At 45.1% G+C, this 19,789-nt stretch overlaps 1 protein-coding gene across 3 annotated transcripts; it reads right to left on the bottom strand.

Annotated features, from left to right (window-relative positions):
• Positions 1-8,080: 8,080 nt before the first annotated feature.
• On the bottom strand, positions 8,081-19,733 carry emsy (EMSY transcriptional repressor, BRCA2 interacting). Of its 3 annotated transcripts, none has more exons than XM_035535826.2 (22): positions 19,717-19,733; positions 19,110-19,189; positions 17,989-18,061; positions 17,632-17,740; positions 16,702-16,801; positions 16,266-16,340; positions 15,951-16,126; positions 15,629-15,784; positions 15,207-15,466; positions 14,856-15,090; positions 14,516-14,737; positions 14,255-14,404; positions 13,855-14,022; positions 13,548-13,684; positions 13,252-13,428; positions 12,827-13,028; positions 12,318-12,482; positions 12,058-12,213; positions 11,471-11,601; positions 10,743-11,267; positions 10,118-10,453; positions 8,081-9,784 (listed from the first exon to the last, which is right to left on the bottom strand). In XM_035535826.2, exons 4-22 carry the CDS (start codon positions 17,735-17,737, stop codon positions 9,587-9,589), a joined length of 3,675 nt encoding a protein of 1,224 aa, XP_035391719.1. In that variant the 5' UTR covers positions 17,738-17,740; positions 17,989-18,061; positions 19,110-19,189; positions 19,717-19,733; the 3' UTR covers positions 8,081-9,586. The 3 variants fall into 3 exon arrangements, with proteins under 3 accessions (XP_035391719.1, XP_081558021.1, XP_081558022.1); XM_081701895.1 differs by having other exon boundaries at positions 10,743-11,300; XM_081701896.1 differs by lacking the exon at positions 16,266-16,340 and having other exon boundaries at positions 10,743-11,300.
• Positions 19,734-19,789: the final 56 nt, after the last annotated feature.

Raw genomic sequence — 19,789 nt, forward strand, 5'->3', positions numbered from 1 at the left:
AAGATTAAGTGCTCCCAGTGATCCATGTCCCATTGGTTCTGATCTGACAACTGAGGCAGAAACTTTGTAATGCATGTCTCATTCAGCTCTAAATATAAATACTACTTTATCAGAGCAGGCTATTTCATCTGCTATCTGAGAGTGAGAGTGCTTTGCTGTTTGCAGATGAGGTGATGCATCAAGATCTTGTAGGTCTCCTCATGCAGAGTGAGTTTACAAGCACAACTGGTATCAGTTAGGATACCATTCCACTGGAACACATTTGTTTTTCTTCTGTGACATGCACTCAGTGGTGTGGTAGCCAGACAAGCCGACGATAGCAGAGACTTTCTTCTGCTCTTGTGCAGTCAAGACCCCCTCTGTTTAGACAGGCGACCTACTCCAAAAACAACACTTAACACCCAGTCTCCATTTAAATTCACTACTGAAATTTAGTTCCATAAAGGGGGATATTAATTAATCCAAAAAGAGCTTGGAATGTCAGCATGGTCCATAGTGCCTTGCTCCTCAAAGGGTTAGGGAGGAAATCAAACTAACAGAATGTAATAATTTTACATATTAGTGTATTAGAACAAAATTATTTAATGTCATAACTATGTTCTCTTAGTTTCCTTTTTAATGTCCCTTTGCCTGCTTGCTGCCTTTTTGTGGGATGTAAAATGGAGATCCCAGTCAATATAAAAATAACCAACAAACACTAGAGTGCATGTTCAATTATATGAAAATGTCATCAAACTATCAAAGCCTCTCTCTAGGTTTGCCAAGTAAAATATTTCCCACAACCCAAGATTGCTGCAATGTAGTCCCTTTGGAGGTCTGAATCACATTTATGGGTTATACAGAGAGGCAGAGAGAGAGAGAGAGGAAGAGAAAGAGAGACAGAAAGAAAAGGGCAGAGAGAGAGAGAGAGAGAGAGAGAGAGAGAGAGAGAGAGAGAGAGAGAGAGAGAGAGAGAGAGCCCGATCTTTTATTTAACTATGCAGGGCAGTAGAGACCTGTTAGTACAGATATGCATAATGTGCATACTTTTCCCCTTATTTTCTGAACCAAAGATCAAAGTGTGTACACACTTCAAACCAGCCACATATCTCCTGCCCCCAACTGAACCAGCATTCAGCACTTCTGAAACTCACTCTCTTCACACTGTCTTGGTTTTGTGGTTGCTGTCTGGGTGAGCTTATGAGCGCATGACATAGAAAGGGTTTCATATCTTTCAGTTCACCTGGTATGGTAGAACCTTCCCTAGATTTCAGCTCACTCCACTATCCTCCCTATGTAACTTGGGGAGCAGTTTTATAGGCGGATTAATTGATTAGTAGTTTATCATGCGTAAGGTCCTACGTGTTCAGCAGCAAATCTCCTGTAAATCACCTAAAGTCTATTGCTACAGTCCTACAAGACATCCCAAGAGTTGTAGCTATAACATCCTCTGTGAGTGTAGATGTAACACTTGAAGCCAAAAACAAACAGACATGTCTAATGATTAAATGAGCTAAACCCCCAAAGCTCATTAGAGTGACTTACACTCATTTTTACTAGTAAGGGAGGAAACACAGATTCATTACCTACATGCTGAGAACTTCAGAAAACAAGTGGTCCCGACTCTCAATAAAAGGCAGATGTGGAGCATGTTCTTCAAGGCCAACCCTTTCAGTCTGACATCCTGTGTCCTGTGATGCTGGCAGTTGATAAGGGAGGGCTGTCCAGCTTCATGTGGTCCACAGAGTGTAAACAGATTTCACTCACTTACTTTATGATGCACTAATGAGTCAGAAGAGACTGGACTTCTCTGAGTCAAGGAGTAAAGGCAACCTTTAGCATCCTGTCTTTTTTCATAGGGAATGGGGAGATGATCAAGTAGGCTATGCTTTAGTAAGCTATGTTTTTGCTCAAAATTCAGTGAAGTTTTTATGTGTGTGGGTAGATGCACAATCTTTGGTTTGTTTAGTCTGGGTTTTGGAGTGGTCATTGAGTTAATTTTCATCTTCAGATTGTTTTTTTTTGTCACTGTAGTGTTGCCAAACTGGTGTGTTAGATCAGCTCTAAAGAACTGCTTGCAGCCCTAGCCCTGTTCTGTGGCCAGCCTGGGAATCTGGGTTTTCTTGCTGGTAGTTATGCTGAATACACAACTAAACACACAACTACAAAAAATATTTTAGTCAATCCTTTTCCTCCCTTTTCACAAAGCAGATTTTACACAGTTGACATGTCCGTTCATCTGTCTATTTTTCAGACTGCTGAAGTATGATAACTGAAAAGGTTCCATCTTCCGGAAGGTTTTATTTCCCCATCTGAGCATCTCAAGTAGGTCCTTCTTCCTAAACAAGGAGAGGGATAAAGTTAAAGATTACTATGAACCTCTGTAGGACAAGATACAAAAGTGCTTCAGAGTGCCAAAGCCTTGGAACAAGAAGCTGCACGTAATGGGACGATTTCCTGTACAGACCACACCCAGTCTCACAGCAATTTTCTGTTAGAGATTCCCCACCAAGATGGGGTTTTTTTGGCCATTATACATTGAAAACAACACAGGTGACACTAACAGAAATATTGTGACAGTATAAATTCCTTGATCAGAACTTAAGAGTGAATGTTGGGACTGTCTACCGATTACTCACAACACCACTAGTCATCAGTTTGGGTCATGGATTTTCTCTGTGTACTTCCAACAATTGGCCTGGTGTGCATGATGACTGATGGGCCTACTGGGCATACTGGATTCAACCCTTGACTTTGCCAGATGGGCATACTAGATTCAACCCCATAGCTACACCTGATGCCTGGGTTAAACGTAGTAGAATTAATGGGAGGTGAACAACTACCTTAAAATGGACAAGACAGCTAAATATGGAACCCAGCATCCCTAGTGAAGATTTATACAAATCATCAGTGTGATGAATCTGTCTGCATATTGTAGCTGTTGAGGCACTGATTTATTTGATAGTGATGGTAATGAGTAAGAATCGCAAACAGCGTTCAGACATTCCAGACTGCCTCCTTTGAAGCACATGGTCTGGAGACCAGATTCAAAGTTTTGACCCCATGTTCCAGATGCACTTAATTGTTCCATCACAAACATTTATTTCTAGAGAGCTGCCTACCACATGATAAGTTCTAAATCACTTTACATTGTGGTTTTAAATGACATCACGCTCAAGCACAGTTTATCATATGTAACATATAGTCAATGAATATAATCAAATCAAATATGCCTAAACCTTCTAGAGAATAATTCCTGAAAACAGACTCAGCGAGACATGATACAAATACAAATTCCTCTAATAGTACTAAATGCCCTATTAACACCAATCCAGCAAAGCTATTCCTGTTTTCTGCATTTCTCTACCACTACAGCAGCATACTGACCAAAAAGCATAGTGTCTGAGTCCAGCCTTTGAAAAGCCTAGGCTATGAGTGTGTGGAGAGGCGAGGTCCAGATAAGCAGGACCTGGATTCGGGGGAGCGTGTCTTCAACCTAGCAACAACTCTCTCTGTGCACTTATGCATGTTTCTCCTCGTAGTCAGATGACGGCAGGAGCATGAGACAGAATAAGTCCAAAGCCAGGCACCACCAGGACTGCCCTCATAATGGGACACGCATGCATGATGAGAAGATCCAGTCAGATCCAGCGCAATACTCAGAGGTCAAGTAATGCTCTGTCATGCTAGATGCTTAAACACACACACACACACACACACACACATATGCATTTTGGCTAGTCTGTCTCCCTGATTAAATCCAGATGTGCAGGTGTGGCCGGAGGAGGCTTGTTAAAACTCCAACAGCACAAAGACTCATTATGTTACTCAGGGGAAAAGAATGTATTTATTTATGTAAACACTGAAGACGTCTAAGCTTTCAGCCCATTTTTCGTCCTAGGACAAAAATAGAATCCACTCTATGGATTCTTAAATTTCTACCATTGTACAACACTGGAATAGAAGCTTTAAGCTTCAGATAATGCCCTTTCAATCTCATCCTTCTAACTAAAATGTGATTTAGTGCTGACCCATATAGCAAACTGTGTTGAAACTGCATAACCACATAATTAACATTCGGATCATTTCATGTTGTGAATAGATAATTCTCAACATTCAGATTGGTATCAGTCATATAAGGAAATTATTAACATTGAAACTCATTTGTATGTTAAGATTCTACAACACATGGCTGGTGTTTATAATGTTTAACTAGTCTGAGGACTATGCAGTGGCATTTTTTCTAAAGATGTTTTCAGCAAACTGTGAGGTGAAAACCCCACATCAGTTTCTGAAGAATTCTAATTGTGTGTGTATTTACCACTGTCCGGAGTAATTAATCATCAGTGCCAGACAAAAACATCATCATTACATTAGTGAAACTCCCACCCTCGGAGAGCTCTTAAAGGGTGTTACGCAACAACCCGGCGGCGTAACTAAAAGGGCATGAAACCATTTCCTTTCAGAATGAGCCTATTTCCTGTGAATACAGAACGAAGACCTTAGTCAGTTCTTCAAAGATGGTATTAAACACAAGGGAAATGGAAATGACTTCTGCTGAGTCAATTCTCTCTGCTGTTTGAGAGCACTGTACAAAGTGTATAAACTAAATTATGAGAGCAGAATGCGCTTGTTGAGGAATAAGGATGAAAGTCAGGGGAGCCGGAGCCATTTTGTGCTATATGATTCATGGACCCCTTTCCGACCTGGATGAGGTGGAACCTTTTAAAGTGATGCGGTGATAGGTGGGGGGCCTAATACCAAATCAATTCATTTGGACCGATTAGTTTTCCAATGCAACTGGCAGTACATCTTAAAGTGGGAGGAAAATGACTAATTTAAGAAAAGGAGTGAGGAAATGGTGGTTAGACATTCTCGTGGTAATTATAAGCTTAGCGACCTTCAAAAAATTATTTCGTGGCTTCAATAGAACACTACGGCACTCATCTGCTTAATGCTGTAAATATTATAAGGTAGCTAACTGACCAAGCTATCTTATCCATTTGTTAACTCAACTGGCCTTGTTTTCACTGACAAATGTGTATTTCTATATCCTTGTACCATTTGGCTTCATTTTTTGTTTTTTTTAAAAGTCCAAAATATATTTCACGACCATCTTATCTAGATGAAGCATGATTTGTTTCAGGCCTAGATGTCTTCATGAACAGCTGAGAAAGCAGTGTAGATTATACCTGTGATATAAGTGTAAGTAGCTTTTTTATATCTAGCAGAGCAAACATAGCCCCAGCTGGCTAATGTCAGCTCAAATCGGCACAAATGAAATGAAACTGATCTCCATGTAGGTGGGTTGGAAGGGACGCTCCGGTGAAATGCTAGTACGTCGAGCAGTGTGTAGGTCACAATACTCCAGATTTATCGCCTGGCTTCCCTGCTGGGATTCCTCAGAAACCTCTCCCAGGACTGCTGAGTCAGACGTACTTCCCTCACAGCAAAGTCGCTTTACCTTACCTCTGCCTTTTGTACCAAAAGTATTATTTACATTCAATAAGTATATGTCCCAGCGGCAAGCATACTCTGTTGCATTTTTCTGTGAAAATAAATATACATGATGGGCACACAGTTTCTGTTAAGCTCTGCAAATGGTTGAGCTACAAAATAATGAAATCGCCACATGGGCTCTAAATCATGTGAAAGCAGCATTAAGTTCAGACTGATACTATTCTAAATTTACAGGCACCGAGTCCGTCCTCCGAAATGTGCGCGCAGACACTTGACATGTCAATACCCTGGCCCATAAATCCTGGTTTGTGCATGGGAGCACAGACACATTTAGTGTGCTTCTTTCAAGAGACGTATACAAGTCACCCAGGATTTCCAGTGACCACTGGACACAATTCCCTGTTGTCTTCATACCCTTCTACAAGACCTACGGTACATCAGTGGTGTCTGACATGTGTCAAACCCATGGCTACAAGAGCAACAGTGTCTTTGGCATCACTAACCACAATGACCCAAATCAGTAAATTTAGATTATATCATCAACTCGATTTGTATATCTCCTTTAAACAACATGCACTGTTCCAAAACAGCTTCACTGAAACTCCAGGCTTTGGACCCTAATGAGTAAAGTGAATGCTCCTGTTGACAGAAAAACCAACCAGAGATGGCATGAGGAGGAAATCTTGCGAGGAACCAGAGTAAAGTGGGAACCCATCCTCCCCTGGGCCACATGGGACATCATGTTTTGATATGAAAGTCTGAAAACCACAAAACCCCAGTTTCGCAACATTTCTTTCAGCATTGTTGGACCCTGGTTATGAATCTTCCTTAGCCTCTGTCAGACTTCAGCCTGCTGTCAAACCCTGACCCAGTAAGTCTGCTGGCTGTGTAACGGAGCTTTTCTCCATGGAGACACAGACGGCAGTAAGAGCGAAGCCAGGGGAAGGGAGGCCAGTGGGCGTCCAGCTTAGATATTAAATACCACAGCCCATAACTCAGGCATGCTTCCATGAGTCATATTCTTAAAGCAGTAACAGGTAGGTTTAGGTGTCAGGATGAAGCCAGTGAGTTTAAAACATCTCAAGACCTTTCCTGTCTGTTGGGGAAACTGGCGGTGCATAGCTTTTAGTTTGTGATGTTTTACACTTGAATGTGCCCCTGGGGCCCCACAAGGTATAGGAGCCTAGAAAATGTTTGTCCAGTCAGTAAAATCTGATTTTAGTGTGCACACCAGATATAAGTGAAGTCTGAACACATGGAATCAGTTTTGGTCTGGCTAACAGTAAGTCTTTTCACAAAGTTTTCCAAGGTGTAGAATAAATAAAAAACAAACCCAAAACCAGAGTAAATGGTAAATAAATAAAAAATAAATAAGAACAAATCTAACTAGAGCACCACAGCTTGTGACCTAAAGAGTAAGCAGCAGTCTTTTTTTGTGGAGATTTTTTTTTGTGGAAACCTAGAACTTAACAGCTTGGAGGCAAATCTAAATGGAGGCCATCCTAATCCATTTTATTTACACGTCGCACTGTGTTTCCAACTGACACAAAAATATTTTAGGCTTTAGGCTAATTTACATGTCATTAAGAACAAAATCCCCCAGTGAGTTCAGAAGTAAAACATGTAGATAAAGAGTTATGTAGTGTGAATTCAAAAGGGCTAGTCAGTCCAGAACTGGGACAAAACAATGAGACCATAGCTGGGCTTTACATATACAGGATTCTGGCCCCCCGAAAAACAAGGCTGATAATAGCCCCTTTATGGAAGTGTTATGACAAAGGTTATGTAGTCTAGCACCTCAAAGATCCTATAACAACATCTAGCAAATAATGCAGTGTACTGTTACCAAGGGATTCCCCCCCACACATACCTACTAACTGAAACTGAAAGTGTAACTATAGCCATCTGATTATCTGAGAAAGGTGTTATACCAGTTCCTCATGAAAAAGACATTATTCCCCACCTGTAACCCCACACAACTACTATCCTCAGAAACATGTGTAAACCTTCAGTGGTAGCCAGGGAGATGAGCCCCCTGAACTAAAGGTTGAGACAGGGGCTCTGGTCTTCTCAGAGGAGGATACCTGCAGCTCCCGGTGGACCGGGAACCGGGGCGGAAAGTCCCAGCTACCAAACAAGGGGTGGGGGGGGGGGGGGGGGGGGAATGGAAATATGGCTCTATGGGTATCAAGGGTGGGGGAGGCACAGGGAGAGAGAAAAACAGGAGGAGGAGAGAGAAAGAGAGCAGAAACATAACATAGGTGTGTGTGTGTGTGTGTGTGTGTGTGTGTGCAAATAAGGCATACAGCATCATTAAAAACCCCTTTCTAAGTTTCTCTTGCACCAAAAGCTCCAGGGTTATAAATGCACACAATAAAACATGGAAAGCTTCCCTGCTACCTAACCGCTAAAGGTGCTGGAATCCACCGAGAAGCACACTCGACCATTAATTATATACATCACTCATTCACACACACCTGGCATTGGGACTTTCCACATTTGAATAATCCCCAGCAGAGGCACACCTAATCTTGACAAATAAGTAAGCTGCTATGATGATCACATCAGCATCATGAAAACATCCACCTGTCTGATGGAATACAGGCACACCACAAAATAAGGGGGAGAACATGATGAGGAATTTGGCTTGGAAAATTAAATTTACAAGTGAAATGCAGTACAACACACTACTAGAAGCAGTTGCAGCATGCGGTTTGTCATTTCAGGATTTAAGATTGACCCATCATCAACCAATCTGGTCACATTAAAAACCTTAACATGCACAGGGAAAAGGACTAAGGCACTTGCTTTTTTGACTTCTTTGTTGGAACTGAACATGTCGGTGATTTTTTAATTAATTTTATTTCTTTTTTACATTTGTGTCTATTCTTTCATCAATCAGCAGCTAGCTGGTCATAGCTTTAGAACAGAAACTGAAAGCGCATGATCCTGATTGGTTAACTTTGTTTTGAACCATAACAGCTGTTAGACAATGAAACAAACGTAAGTAAGGAAAGTATGCAGCTTTATGAGCATATCTATAGCCCAACTACTGTGCAAAACAATTTCATTTTACACATATAGTATCAGCTGTACTGCATCTGCGTTTTGTAAATCCCCCCTGTTATTTGGGACTGTCAAAAATATTTCTGGTGGGATTGAAAGCCAAAATCCCCCAGCTACACCAGTGAGGTACACACACACACACACACACACACACACACACACACACACACACACACACACACACACACACACACACACACACACACACACACACACACACACACACACACACACTCCCCCAAGTAAATAAAACAAATCAGAGGAGAAAAAAAAACTAACCTGAAGTAAAAATAAGACCAGACAAAATGTTTCTGTGAGCATCTTGTAGTAAAGTTTATACAAATAAAATGCTAACCTTTATGTCAAGAAAGACAATAAATCAGAACACACTGGATTAAGGGGTGTGGACGTGTTTGCTTTAGCAAATTGGGTAAAACATCACTTTGCAAGTGCATTGTCAGGATGGGAATCTTCTAGAACTATCAGCGTAACCATGATAACATTATTTACATTATCCTGTACACAACTGAGACCCACTTCCAGGAGAAACAGCATAAAATGATGTGCTAACCAAAGAAACAGAATGCCACAATCAAGATTCTAATTCTGTGGTTTGCTTGTAAACCACGAACCTAGGCTTTTCTACACAGGACATCCCCACAAGCTAAGGGGCACCCCAACGTACTCCTGCCGCCGACACCCTGGTAGAACATTGTGTAAATCTAACCAAACCAAACTGTTTTTGGAATTTCAGAAAACAAAAACATCCTCATTTCGGAGCATGGCCTTGTCCTGTTGTGAGGAAAACCAAGACAGCGAAATGTGCTGAGGAGAGGAGGTTGAGAGCAGACACCATGTCTGCGTCAGCTGTAAAATACCGAAGTGTCCCCCACGCTTCTACTTTTCAGTACTGCTACAACACAGGGGGCCGCCACCCACAGTTCCTGGGTCCACCCTCCATGCGCACTCCCACAGACAGATGTCTCCAGTTGCCGTTTAGGAAGCTCCCACCGCCTCCTCAGGGTCAACGTACTGCACACTCCTGCGGTAGGCCTGGAAGCATCAGCTGCGACCCTTGTGCTCACTGCGATTGGTCGGCGCAGGCCTCCGCCGGGCTGGCTGCCACCCCCTCATCGTTGCTGCTGTCCACATCCTGGTCCATGGCGGCTTCCTCGTCCAGCCGCTGGCTGGTGTAGTCTGTGATCTCCAGGAAGCCACTGGGCTCGACCACCACGTTTGACTGGCTGGAGTCGGGCATAATGGAGTACTGGGGGATTACCTGCAGGGTGAGGGGTAGAAAGAGTGAGCGAGAGCAGGAAAGTACGGTTCAGTTAAGAGTGATGTTCCAACAAAAACTGCAGAACATTCCGGAACATACACACGAGGGGAAAACAATTAAATTTTCTACCCAGCTACTAGATCTACTATGGGTCTGAATACATGTGAACACTTGTATTCATTCCTGTGTCCAATCTGATGTCTTTCCAGCTGGTTGTCCATAGCAATCAGCATGCTCAGGGATCAATAAAGTATTTCAGTCTGCCTGTTCGTCTGTGTCTACCTGTTCATCTATCGGCCATCCATGCACCCATTACCACGCAGGCCCGCTTACCTGTATCACGTCCAGGTCTTTACCCTTCTGGATTCGGCTGTAGGTGCTGTGTTTGGAGCTGCTGATGTGGGGCGAGGTGGAGGCCGACTTGCTGAAGGAACCGCGGTCGCTGGATGAGTCCACCACCATGGCTTCGGCACCCGGGTCGATCTCCGCCTCCATCATGGAGATCTTGAGGATGTCGGAGACAGGTTTCTCAGACACGCCCAGCCCCGAGCTGGACTCCGCCTGCAGCTTGGCTGCAGCTTCCCCGCTGCTGGACGTGGGCGGGCACTGGTGGCCACCGAACGTGATCTTGGTCACGGTGGCGCCCTGTGTGATAATCGGCTGTTGCACCTGTGTGTGTTGGTGTGTGTTGGGGGGGAAGAAAGAGAGAGTGGGAGGGGGAAAGAGAGAGATTTTCTTTTGCATCACCTCTCAAACCCAACACATTACCAGAATCAGTGTTGCTGTTGTGAGCCTCTGTGGAATTGTATGTACTTGCATTTGTACTTGAGTTCTTTACTTTATGCCAAAAACTGCTCACTAATAGTTAATCAAATGCTGGTTTGAAAAAAAAGAAAAGAAAAGAAAAAAACACCACAAAACACATTCACTGTGTGCGTACATGTGTGTGCACTCGAACCTGGCTGCTGCTGCTGGCCGTCTTGTCGGAGCCCACGGGATGGTGGGCCTGCAGTGGTGGTGGTTGGGAGAGCTGTGTGTGCGTGTTGGGCCGGTGATGGGAGCTTGGAGCCTGCTGTAGTTTGGGCAGCTGTGGGGTGTGTGGAGGCTTGGCGGCGACGGCTTGCAGAGCTGGCTGAGCTACAGCTCCTGCCGAGGCCGAGGGAGAGGGCGACGGCTTGTCTGCCCTCCCCGAGGCCGCCGGAGCTGGGGGCCTGGGGTGGGGCTGTTCTACTTTCTTGGAGGCCGGCAGTGCTTCAGACTGGCTGGGGGTGGGCTTAGTGGGCGTGGCTGGGACAGAAGCTTTGCCAAGTGTATTTGGAGGGGTGCGGTGTTGTTGGAGAGAGGGAGGGGCAGGCTGCGGCGTGGCCTGAGCGGACCTGTAGAAGAGTCCCGTCTGAGGGTCCAATGTGTCTCCCTCCAAATCACCCTCTTCCACTACCACCTGCTCCTCCAGAGGCCTGCCCTGCTCAAGAGACACATCGGCCTGCAACACACACACACCCTGTCTAGGATCCATCTGTATCACACACATATTTGACAGTCATAACCACACTCCTTCTCCCTCACACACACACACACACACACACACACACACACACACACACACACACACACACACACACACACACACACACACACACACACACACACACACACACACACACACACACACACACACAGCATTACCGGTGTGCTCAGGGTGGTTGTGCATGTGGAGGGTGTGGCACAGCTGGAGCTTTTCACTGTGGAGGAGAGAGGAGATGACTGACTGCAGGACACGGATGTCTCACCTCCTGCTACAGCCTTCACGGGTTTACCTGCACACACACACACACACACACACACACACACACACACACACACACACACACACACACACACAATTTCACACATGGGCCAATGCTTTTCTCATTTAGTACACAGACACTATTTCACAGGAAATCTCTAAATCGAATTAGTAGCCATATTGAAAACCCGAGTATTGAAACTTGAAATCATAGTGGCTGTTAATGGGACACTGCACGCTTCGCCCTCATTTTATTCCTGAACTCTGGGGGTACTGGTCAATAGCCAGGAAAACATTGGACTCTTTATTTTTGTTCTACTCATGTTCTTAATTTTGTTTACTTGGTCAAAACCACTTGTTTTCCCAACCATTATCAATCTGCATTCTGAGCCATCCAATCTGCTATCCATTAACGATCTGGTTTCTGAAATGTTTGGGCTGCAAAGGGTCCATGTTTCGTTAGGGATGTGAGGGAGGACAACCATACCGACAGTGGTGCTCTCGGCCGGGGCATCAGGTTGGCCTGCTGCCTGGCCCGAGGGCTCGGGAGACTGCCTCCTCTCTGGAGGCATCTGGAGGGGCACTGCCATCTGGCTGAGGTCGATGGTGTGTTGCCGGGGCTTGGTCTCACCCTTCTCCTTAGCTGCACCAAAACAGGCAAAATGCAAAGACACATTATAACCAACTCCGAAGAGGGAGAGATGGGGTAGGGGCAGGTAACACACACACGCACGCACAGACACACACCTGTGGTCTGCTGCAGCTCCAGCAGCGCTTTTATGGTGGATGTGGCAGACTGGGCCTCTCCGCCCACGTCCTGGTAGATGATGGTGGGATTCGTTTCCACGGCGACCTCTTGCTCGGCCCAATCCTGACCCCTGGAGGTTATGACATGCACTACAGCCTGGGTGTCTGGAGATCAGGGAGACACCTGAGCTTAGTAACACTCAGACCTTGAAACCAACACAAAGCATTCCGCTCTGGTTAATCACAGAAGAAAGACTTTCAAGCATTTGCTAATTTCTCATGGAGAGGGATCATTAGGGATAAATGAGGTATAAGAGGCAACGCTTACATAGCTAGTCATATTTGTTTTATAATTCCCCAAATACCCTTCTGATCTTTTTATTTCATAAAGACATACACAAAATAATTGCCACTGATGCAAAGTACTACCCCTACAAAATGTCCATACTTGAGTGCTAATAGCTCCCACTTGTGGAGAATCTCCAGCCAGCTGCACTGCCAGCACTCACCATGTGTACTGTCTGAAGACACTGGGCTGCTTTCCATGTATGAGGGTGAATCGTCCTTCAGCATCCTCTCCTGGCCACAGCCTGCCATTACGCCAGCATCAGCAGCGCGGGACACCTGCTGTAGCGTCTCACTGACCAGCTGCCTCGCCTGCTCACTCACCACGGCTGCCTGGAAGGCCATTGGCTTTGGTTTGATCAGCACCTGCAAGGGAAGATGACCAGTCACATGACACTATGCTACTACAGTCCGACTGTATGGCAAACCTTGTTGGCAAACCTTAAAAAAACTACTGTAATACACATCATGTATCAGGAAAGGTGCAACAAACACCATGATGAAACGTTTTTGATGTATTGTCAAGCCCTAGGTCCAGGTCAGATGTGTGCCAGCTCTACGAGCTGTGCACTAAGTGGATGTGCCCCACCTGGGTTTTGCCCTGCTGCCCATAGACGATCTTTGTGGGGATGATCTTGGTGGTGCTGGAGGCCTGCACTGCTGCGCCCAGCCCCTTTGGCTGAGTCACGATCATCTTGGTGATGGGTCGTGATGCTGCAATGATGGCGGGTTTGGCTCCCGGTACTCCCTGCAGAGCCTTCTCTCCCTGAATCACACATACACCTTTAATAATCAAATCGATGCTTTGACATCAAGCCAGCTCAGGTTACACAAAATATTTATGAGAAAAATTATGCCGATTATTGCTCTGTAACGTGACCCTACCCCAGCGTTCAACAGCGTGGTGACCACATTCTTCCCAGGCAGGCCCTGGATAGTGGCCCCTTTCCCCGTGGTTTTCTGCACCACGATGACATTGGGTTTGGAAGTCATGGGAATGGTGGTGATCTTTGTGGTGGTGCCTGTTTGTTAAAGAGTGTAGATGAGACCACACTAGAAACTGTTCGCGCCTGCGCCACTTACAATCCCCCCCCGCCTTCCCTCCATCCTTGCCTGCCTTTCCCTTCTGAACGCTTCTATCCATCTTCTCTCCCTTCGTTTCTTGCTCGGCCTTCCGTTCCCACCCGCTTACCAGAGACGATGTTGGTGATCTTGCCCCCAAGCGTGGCCAAAGACTTCGGCACCACCGTGATGATGCTGCCGCTGGTTGTTTTGACGTAAGTCGCCCCGGCAGGTGACGTGGCCACCCGTGCTCCGATGGTGGGGCTGACCGAGGGCCGGGTGTAGGTGGCCGGGGTCCCTGCACGCACACAAGTACACACTGCATCTGTAAAAACATCACATGAGCTCCAGAACAGAAGCCCCTGCCTCACCACGGGGTTGTTAAGAGTGGGGAGATTCATAGTCCAGGTCCGGATCCGGTGCGCTTCAGTGGGGACGGGGTATGGGTGAATTTAGAGATCAGGCTTGGCTTTCAAGGTTTCAGCTAGAGGGCAACGGAGAGTTGGCGACCGAATTAAAATATTCGATACCTGTAGGGGCGGAGACTAGTTTAGTGGTCATAATGGCCCCGTTGCTGCTGACCACCATGATGGGGGCAGAGCTGCTGCTGGGGACAGCTGCACTGGAGGGCTTTGGCAAGATCTTACTGGGCTGCATTTGCTGTGTGATGATCTTCACTCCTACACGCAAACACACAATTAAGTATAACTGACAAATATGAATAAGACATTTTAAGGTATACAAAACGAACAGGGATCATTTTATATGTTCTCTGAGCTGAGGGTCCTGACCTGACTCCTGCTTGATCTGGATGGTGGGTTTGGAACCTGAGGGTGTGGCGGTGCTCTGGGGTGAGGAGGAGAGAGACGAGCCCTGCAGCCCTTTGGGTGACTGTTGCTGCTGCTGTTTGGGGAACTGCAGGATCTGGGAGGGAGAGCCGACCAGAGCCTTGGGAGAGGGCAGCCTTGCTGTGGCCACCTTCACCGCTGCAGAGGATCCAGCTGAGGATCCAGCTGAACACACACAAACACATGATCCAAAAGAAAATCCATCCATGAAATCAATGGATACACAGGATAGAAGGACTATGAACACACACACACACACACACACACACACACACACACTTACTTTGAGCCATTGTGGACATCACCACAGCAGGGGTGGAGGACACTACAGTGGTCACAGCCACAGGGCTGGGTCCCGGGGCAGCGCTAGCACCGGCCGAAATCACCATGGTCTGCTTCTGGCTAGATGACGTCAGCGCTGAGCTGGACACCAGCTTCGACATGGCTGCATAGTTGTGCGACTTTGAGAGAATGTTCGGCACAAAGTTGGAGCTTGGCGACGTCGTGACAATAATCACCTGGAGGGGTAGCGGGGGGACGGGGGTGTACCCAAGTGAGTCGAACCATACCAGGGCCCTGGTAACACAGGCAGACTAGCGGAGAATTGGGGCGAAACACACCACCGCTCACTAACCTTCTGGGTGGTGGTGTTGGTGGTCTGCGTGGTGGGCTTGGTGAAGGTGATCTTCACCGGGGACATGTGGGCGGGCAGGGAGTTGGCGATGCTCTGCATCAGGTTGCTCATCTTCGGGCTGCCGCTCACCGGCACCGTGATCGTCTTAGATACAGGCGGCGCCACTTTAGGCACCTCCTTCAGCAGCACAGGGGAGGAGCCAGAGGAGTTCGTGCGCCGGCGCTTACGAGGCTTTTCGTCCTCGTCGGAACAACTCACGCCTGAGAGATGGAGAGAAAAATGACAAGAATATTAAATATCCACATTATTCGGTGAGCAATTTGCAAGCCAAATCATCTTTAAAATGACACACACTAACACACCTTTCAGAGAGAGAGAGAACAAAAGTTTCAACCTGTGTGTTTCTGAGGTCACTGACTTACTCTTAACATAGACAGTACTCCCACTGGGCAGCACCACCACGTTGGAGGCGGGGCTTGCAGGCCGGGGTGATTTGACGGCAGCTGCCATGCTGCCGCTGGGAGCAGAGACACTGGGGGGCGTGGCAGTAGTGCTGGTGTATGAGTAACACACCACCACTACACACACACACACACACAAAAAAATACCATCAAAAATCAGTGGAATGTAAAACATTCCCAAAATGATCTTTGATTAAAAAATAGCAAGAAAAACAAAACAAAAACCCATATTACACAGAGGAAAATATGTCTATCCAAGTATATCCACCCAAGAATATTTTACCTTCCTTGTTGCCGGTCTCTGTGGGCAGCAGCAGCGAGGCATTCTGGTGGGCTGTGGTGTTGGCCACAGCATTGGCAGTCACAGTGAATGCCGTCTGAGGCACCAGCCTGGGCATCAGAGGGACCAGCCTACGCCCCTCGATAGACCACTCAGAGGAGCTGTTTGGCCCCGACATGCTATTAAATATAAAACAGGAATGCAAAAAGGAAACCAATAAATAATAAGCAACAGTGAATATAAAGTTTACTTGATGTTAAGTTGCAGGTGTGTCCAGCCGCATGGATGTGCAGCGCAGGGATGGCCTTGCTGTCTTACTGGTACGCAATGGTAGTCAGACGCTCATCATTGACCGCCCGCCGCACCTCTGCCCGATGACGCTCAGTTGAGATGCTGGCAGAAACACATCAGGTCCACAAACAATGTTTTGTATGTGCTGTTCCAGGATCAGGCTTTCCACTAAACTGTGAGCACCACTGGGCAGCATTCAGTGATGCTGTTTGAACATGACTCCTATCTATACCCGGAAAGGCACTGAAAGCCTACACAAAAAGGTCACCGAGTTTGATCCATCTCACTGTGGCCAGCACAGTTCAGCATTATACAGTGATTCTTCTCCTCAAACACCATTCAGCTCAATAGTTAACTACCAAGTCTAGCATGTGCGACTTTGACCAGTGCCAAACTGTGCTCGGCTCTGACACTTGATCTAACTGGTTTTCAATAACTTTTGTATCGGTCTATCAGAACCTACCTGAGTACTTTGGTAAGCTCCCCAAGGAGATCTTTCTTGTCCTTGGTCAGATCGCCCTGGGCACGAAGGGCACTGATCACACCCGCGTACGCCTCCAGCTCTGCGCGCACGCACACGCACGCACGCACACAATAACCAATCTTATAAACTCATCATTAACACCAATACATTTCTTTATTTCTCTGCTTTACAGGCCTTGCAGAGACATATCTGGGTACAGGGACCAACAGTGTGCAGTCCTCACAACATATGTCCTCACTGATGACTCTGAAACCCAAATTAGTCCTGGCTGCATTCAGCTCTCCAGCTTTTAGCACTGCGATAACTTTACATTTAAAAAGCTGACACTTATCCAAAGTGAAATACAATTATGACTGAATTGTTAAGGGCCTTGCTCAGTTAAGGACAGTGCTTAAGCTACCCGACTTATAATCAGAAGGTTGCTAGTTCAAAGCCCCACTGCCACCAATTTTCCACTGTTGGGCCCCTGAGCAAGGCCCTTAACCCTCAATTGTACAAATTGTACTCAGTCATAATTGTAAGTTGCTTTTGATAAATGCTTCAGCTAAATGCCTTGCTCAGGGGCCCAGCAATGGTGGGGCTTGAATTGGCAACCTTCTGATTACTAGTCAAGTACTTTTAACCACTGAAATACCATTGTGATACCCCTTGTGATGAACTTGTGTCGTATGATCATAGGTTATGTTGAAGTCAGTCTGACTGTGGGCGATCACTATGGACACTGGAAAAATGCTTGACTGACAGCAAAGGATCCCACCCCTCACACCTGTAGGTACATGTTCTGGAAACATGCTCCCACTCTGGGGCAGCAAGTTCTGCTGCGGGCTTTAACTACAACCACAACTACAACTACAACACAATCAGACAGTCAAATGCAGCAAAGGAACCTGGAAAATAAAGGTCTCTCACCGAGCTTGCGTAGGATTCTTTTACATTCGTCTCTGCTGAGGTCAAGAAGAGTAGGCCACACGACCGGCATGGTGCCAGCCACCTGTGGCTTCTCCTGCTGAATCATCCACTTCTCAGACACACAGGTATATAATCAAAACCAAATCAAACCTTTGACCGAAGGCTGCTTGACTGCCAAACCTTCTGAACTATCAGAATCGTAACTCAAGCAAACAAAACAATGCACAGACAAATAAAATAATAAATTAAAAAAGCTTGTTTTTTTTTTAAAAACATATTACTCGTTTTGTTTTACATATTACTTATTTTGTATTACTCATTTGTCTAAGTCACAGCAATAAACAAATATCAACTCACCGTTTGAGAGACAGTGACCTTTGCCTGAAATGTTTGTTCTCTAATGTACAATAATCTTCCAGAGAACCATACCCTTCAAGAAAACCATAATGGGAACAATTATAATAGCAAATGTTTTGGATTCCATTAATCGACCAACAGCTGGTCACTGTGCATCTGCTCTCCAGGAACAGTGTTCTGAGATGCTGCTTTATAAAGGGTTTATAAAAAGTTACTCTCAGATTCCACTTCTTATATGATTAAAAATTAAAATGACTCGGGACGTTATAGTAATTAATGCAAATACCGATTTTGTGAAAGCTGTCGTCATTCAAGGTTTAATGTTAGACATTAAGGTATTTCACAAGATATTACATTTATTGTACAACAGTTTGTTTCTAGACCTAAAAAGAGGCAAACCGATGTGTTGTTGCTTGACGAAAATTAACGACATTATGCCAAAGATGACGCAAACACACACGGAAAAATAAAATTTCAATAACAATTTCCGGTAGCCTACATAAAGCTAGCTAGATAACGTTAGGGATGCACAGCTAGTTAACCTTCCGAAAATGTGTACTACCTAAACACACCAGTTATTGTTTGCTATTTTTCGTCTGAAATCAGTAGCTATCCGTTCCTTAAAGAACATTACGTGGGTTACAGTGTTTTACGTGCAAAATGTGAATCATAAGCGAGGCAAACAGAAAGTGAGCTACGTGAAGGCTCAAGTTTGCACCAAACTAGACCAGTGGCTAAGCTAACATAGCTAGCTAAGAGCAGCCAGCAAGTCCGTTTAGCTGCGGTACAACCCAACTAGCTAGCTATAATGAAGAACGAGGGGAAAGAAAAGACAGCAAAGTAAGTATTTAGAATTACAAAGTATTAATAAATAGCGGCCCTCGTCATCTACCTAGGATAGATAGAGATAGAGAGAGACAGCTAACTAGGACTGCAGACATATCTTTTATTTCAAAACTAGCTAGCTAGCCACTGTTGCATAAATAAAAAAACAAATGAAACGGATACGTGCTCTGTTAATGATTATGGCACCATAAAATTAATCCGATCGTCTTATGTTACATCTGCTATTACAAAATATAGACTAATGCATAAGCGAAGATGCAAACACAAACACCAACCTTTGCTAGATAACATTCCTCCCAGTCCTTCATCTCCGCCATGGCTAGTCGACGCCAAAACACTCGGGCCGCGGTTAAAGCTGCCCGTAGAAAAAGCCTTAATGAATTTTAAATGTGCTTTAAAGTGAAATAAAAGTGGTGTCAATTGCTACAACACAAATGGTTCTATACCTTCCTATACTATTATCTTGGTATTCATATTAATGACAGCAGATGTTAAGGTTGCTCATCAATCATTTATTATCGCAGCAGGCAGATTTTTCTGTAATTCCAATCAGGACCCACGTAGCTACTGTTTTGTCGTGAATTTTATTTTTTTTATTTTTAATTTTTTTTTAAAGAAAGCACATAGCTAAATCCGAGTTGTAAGGTGGATTTTTACCACATATTAATATATCACTTATAATTGTTTAGCATGAAAAATGCAGCCATTCTGTGCCGAGAATAAAAACGACATGGCCGAGACAGAATACCTTGCAAGACATTGTTTACACGTGTAAAATAAATGAGCAACATCTAACCGCGTAGACTAGAGAAAGTAACTCTAAAACTGTCAGTGTTAAAATATACAGTGCAATATAGTAAAGTAGTCATCGAATGTTCTCACCTTTTAAAATGCATTTTACAGCAGTTCTGGATAAATGCTACTTGTATTGCTAATTGTACTTGCTTTTCACCTG

Source organism: Electrophorus electricus, chromosome 19 (assembly GCF_041902795.1).
Source record: "Electrophorus electricus isolate QZ-2024a chromosome 19, ASM4190279v1, whole genome shotgun sequence".
Classification (NCBI taxonomy): Eukaryota; Metazoa; Chordata; class Actinopteri; order Gymnotiformes; family Gymnotidae; genus Electrophorus; species Electrophorus electricus.

Coding starts and splice junctions, on each gene's coding strand:
- emsy (XM_081701895.1), bottom strand. CDS start 17,737: ATGATTCAGCAGGAGAAGCCACAGGTGGCTGGCACCATGCCGGTCGTG. Junction 15,467..15,628: donor GAGTACTGTCTATGTTAAGA/GTAAGTCAGTGA, acceptor TCCATCTCTCAG/GCGTGAGTTGTTCCGACGAG. Junction 14,023..14,254: donor ACTAGTCTCCGCCCCTACAG/GTATCGAATATT, acceptor GTGTGCGTGCAG/GGACCCCGGCCACCTACACC.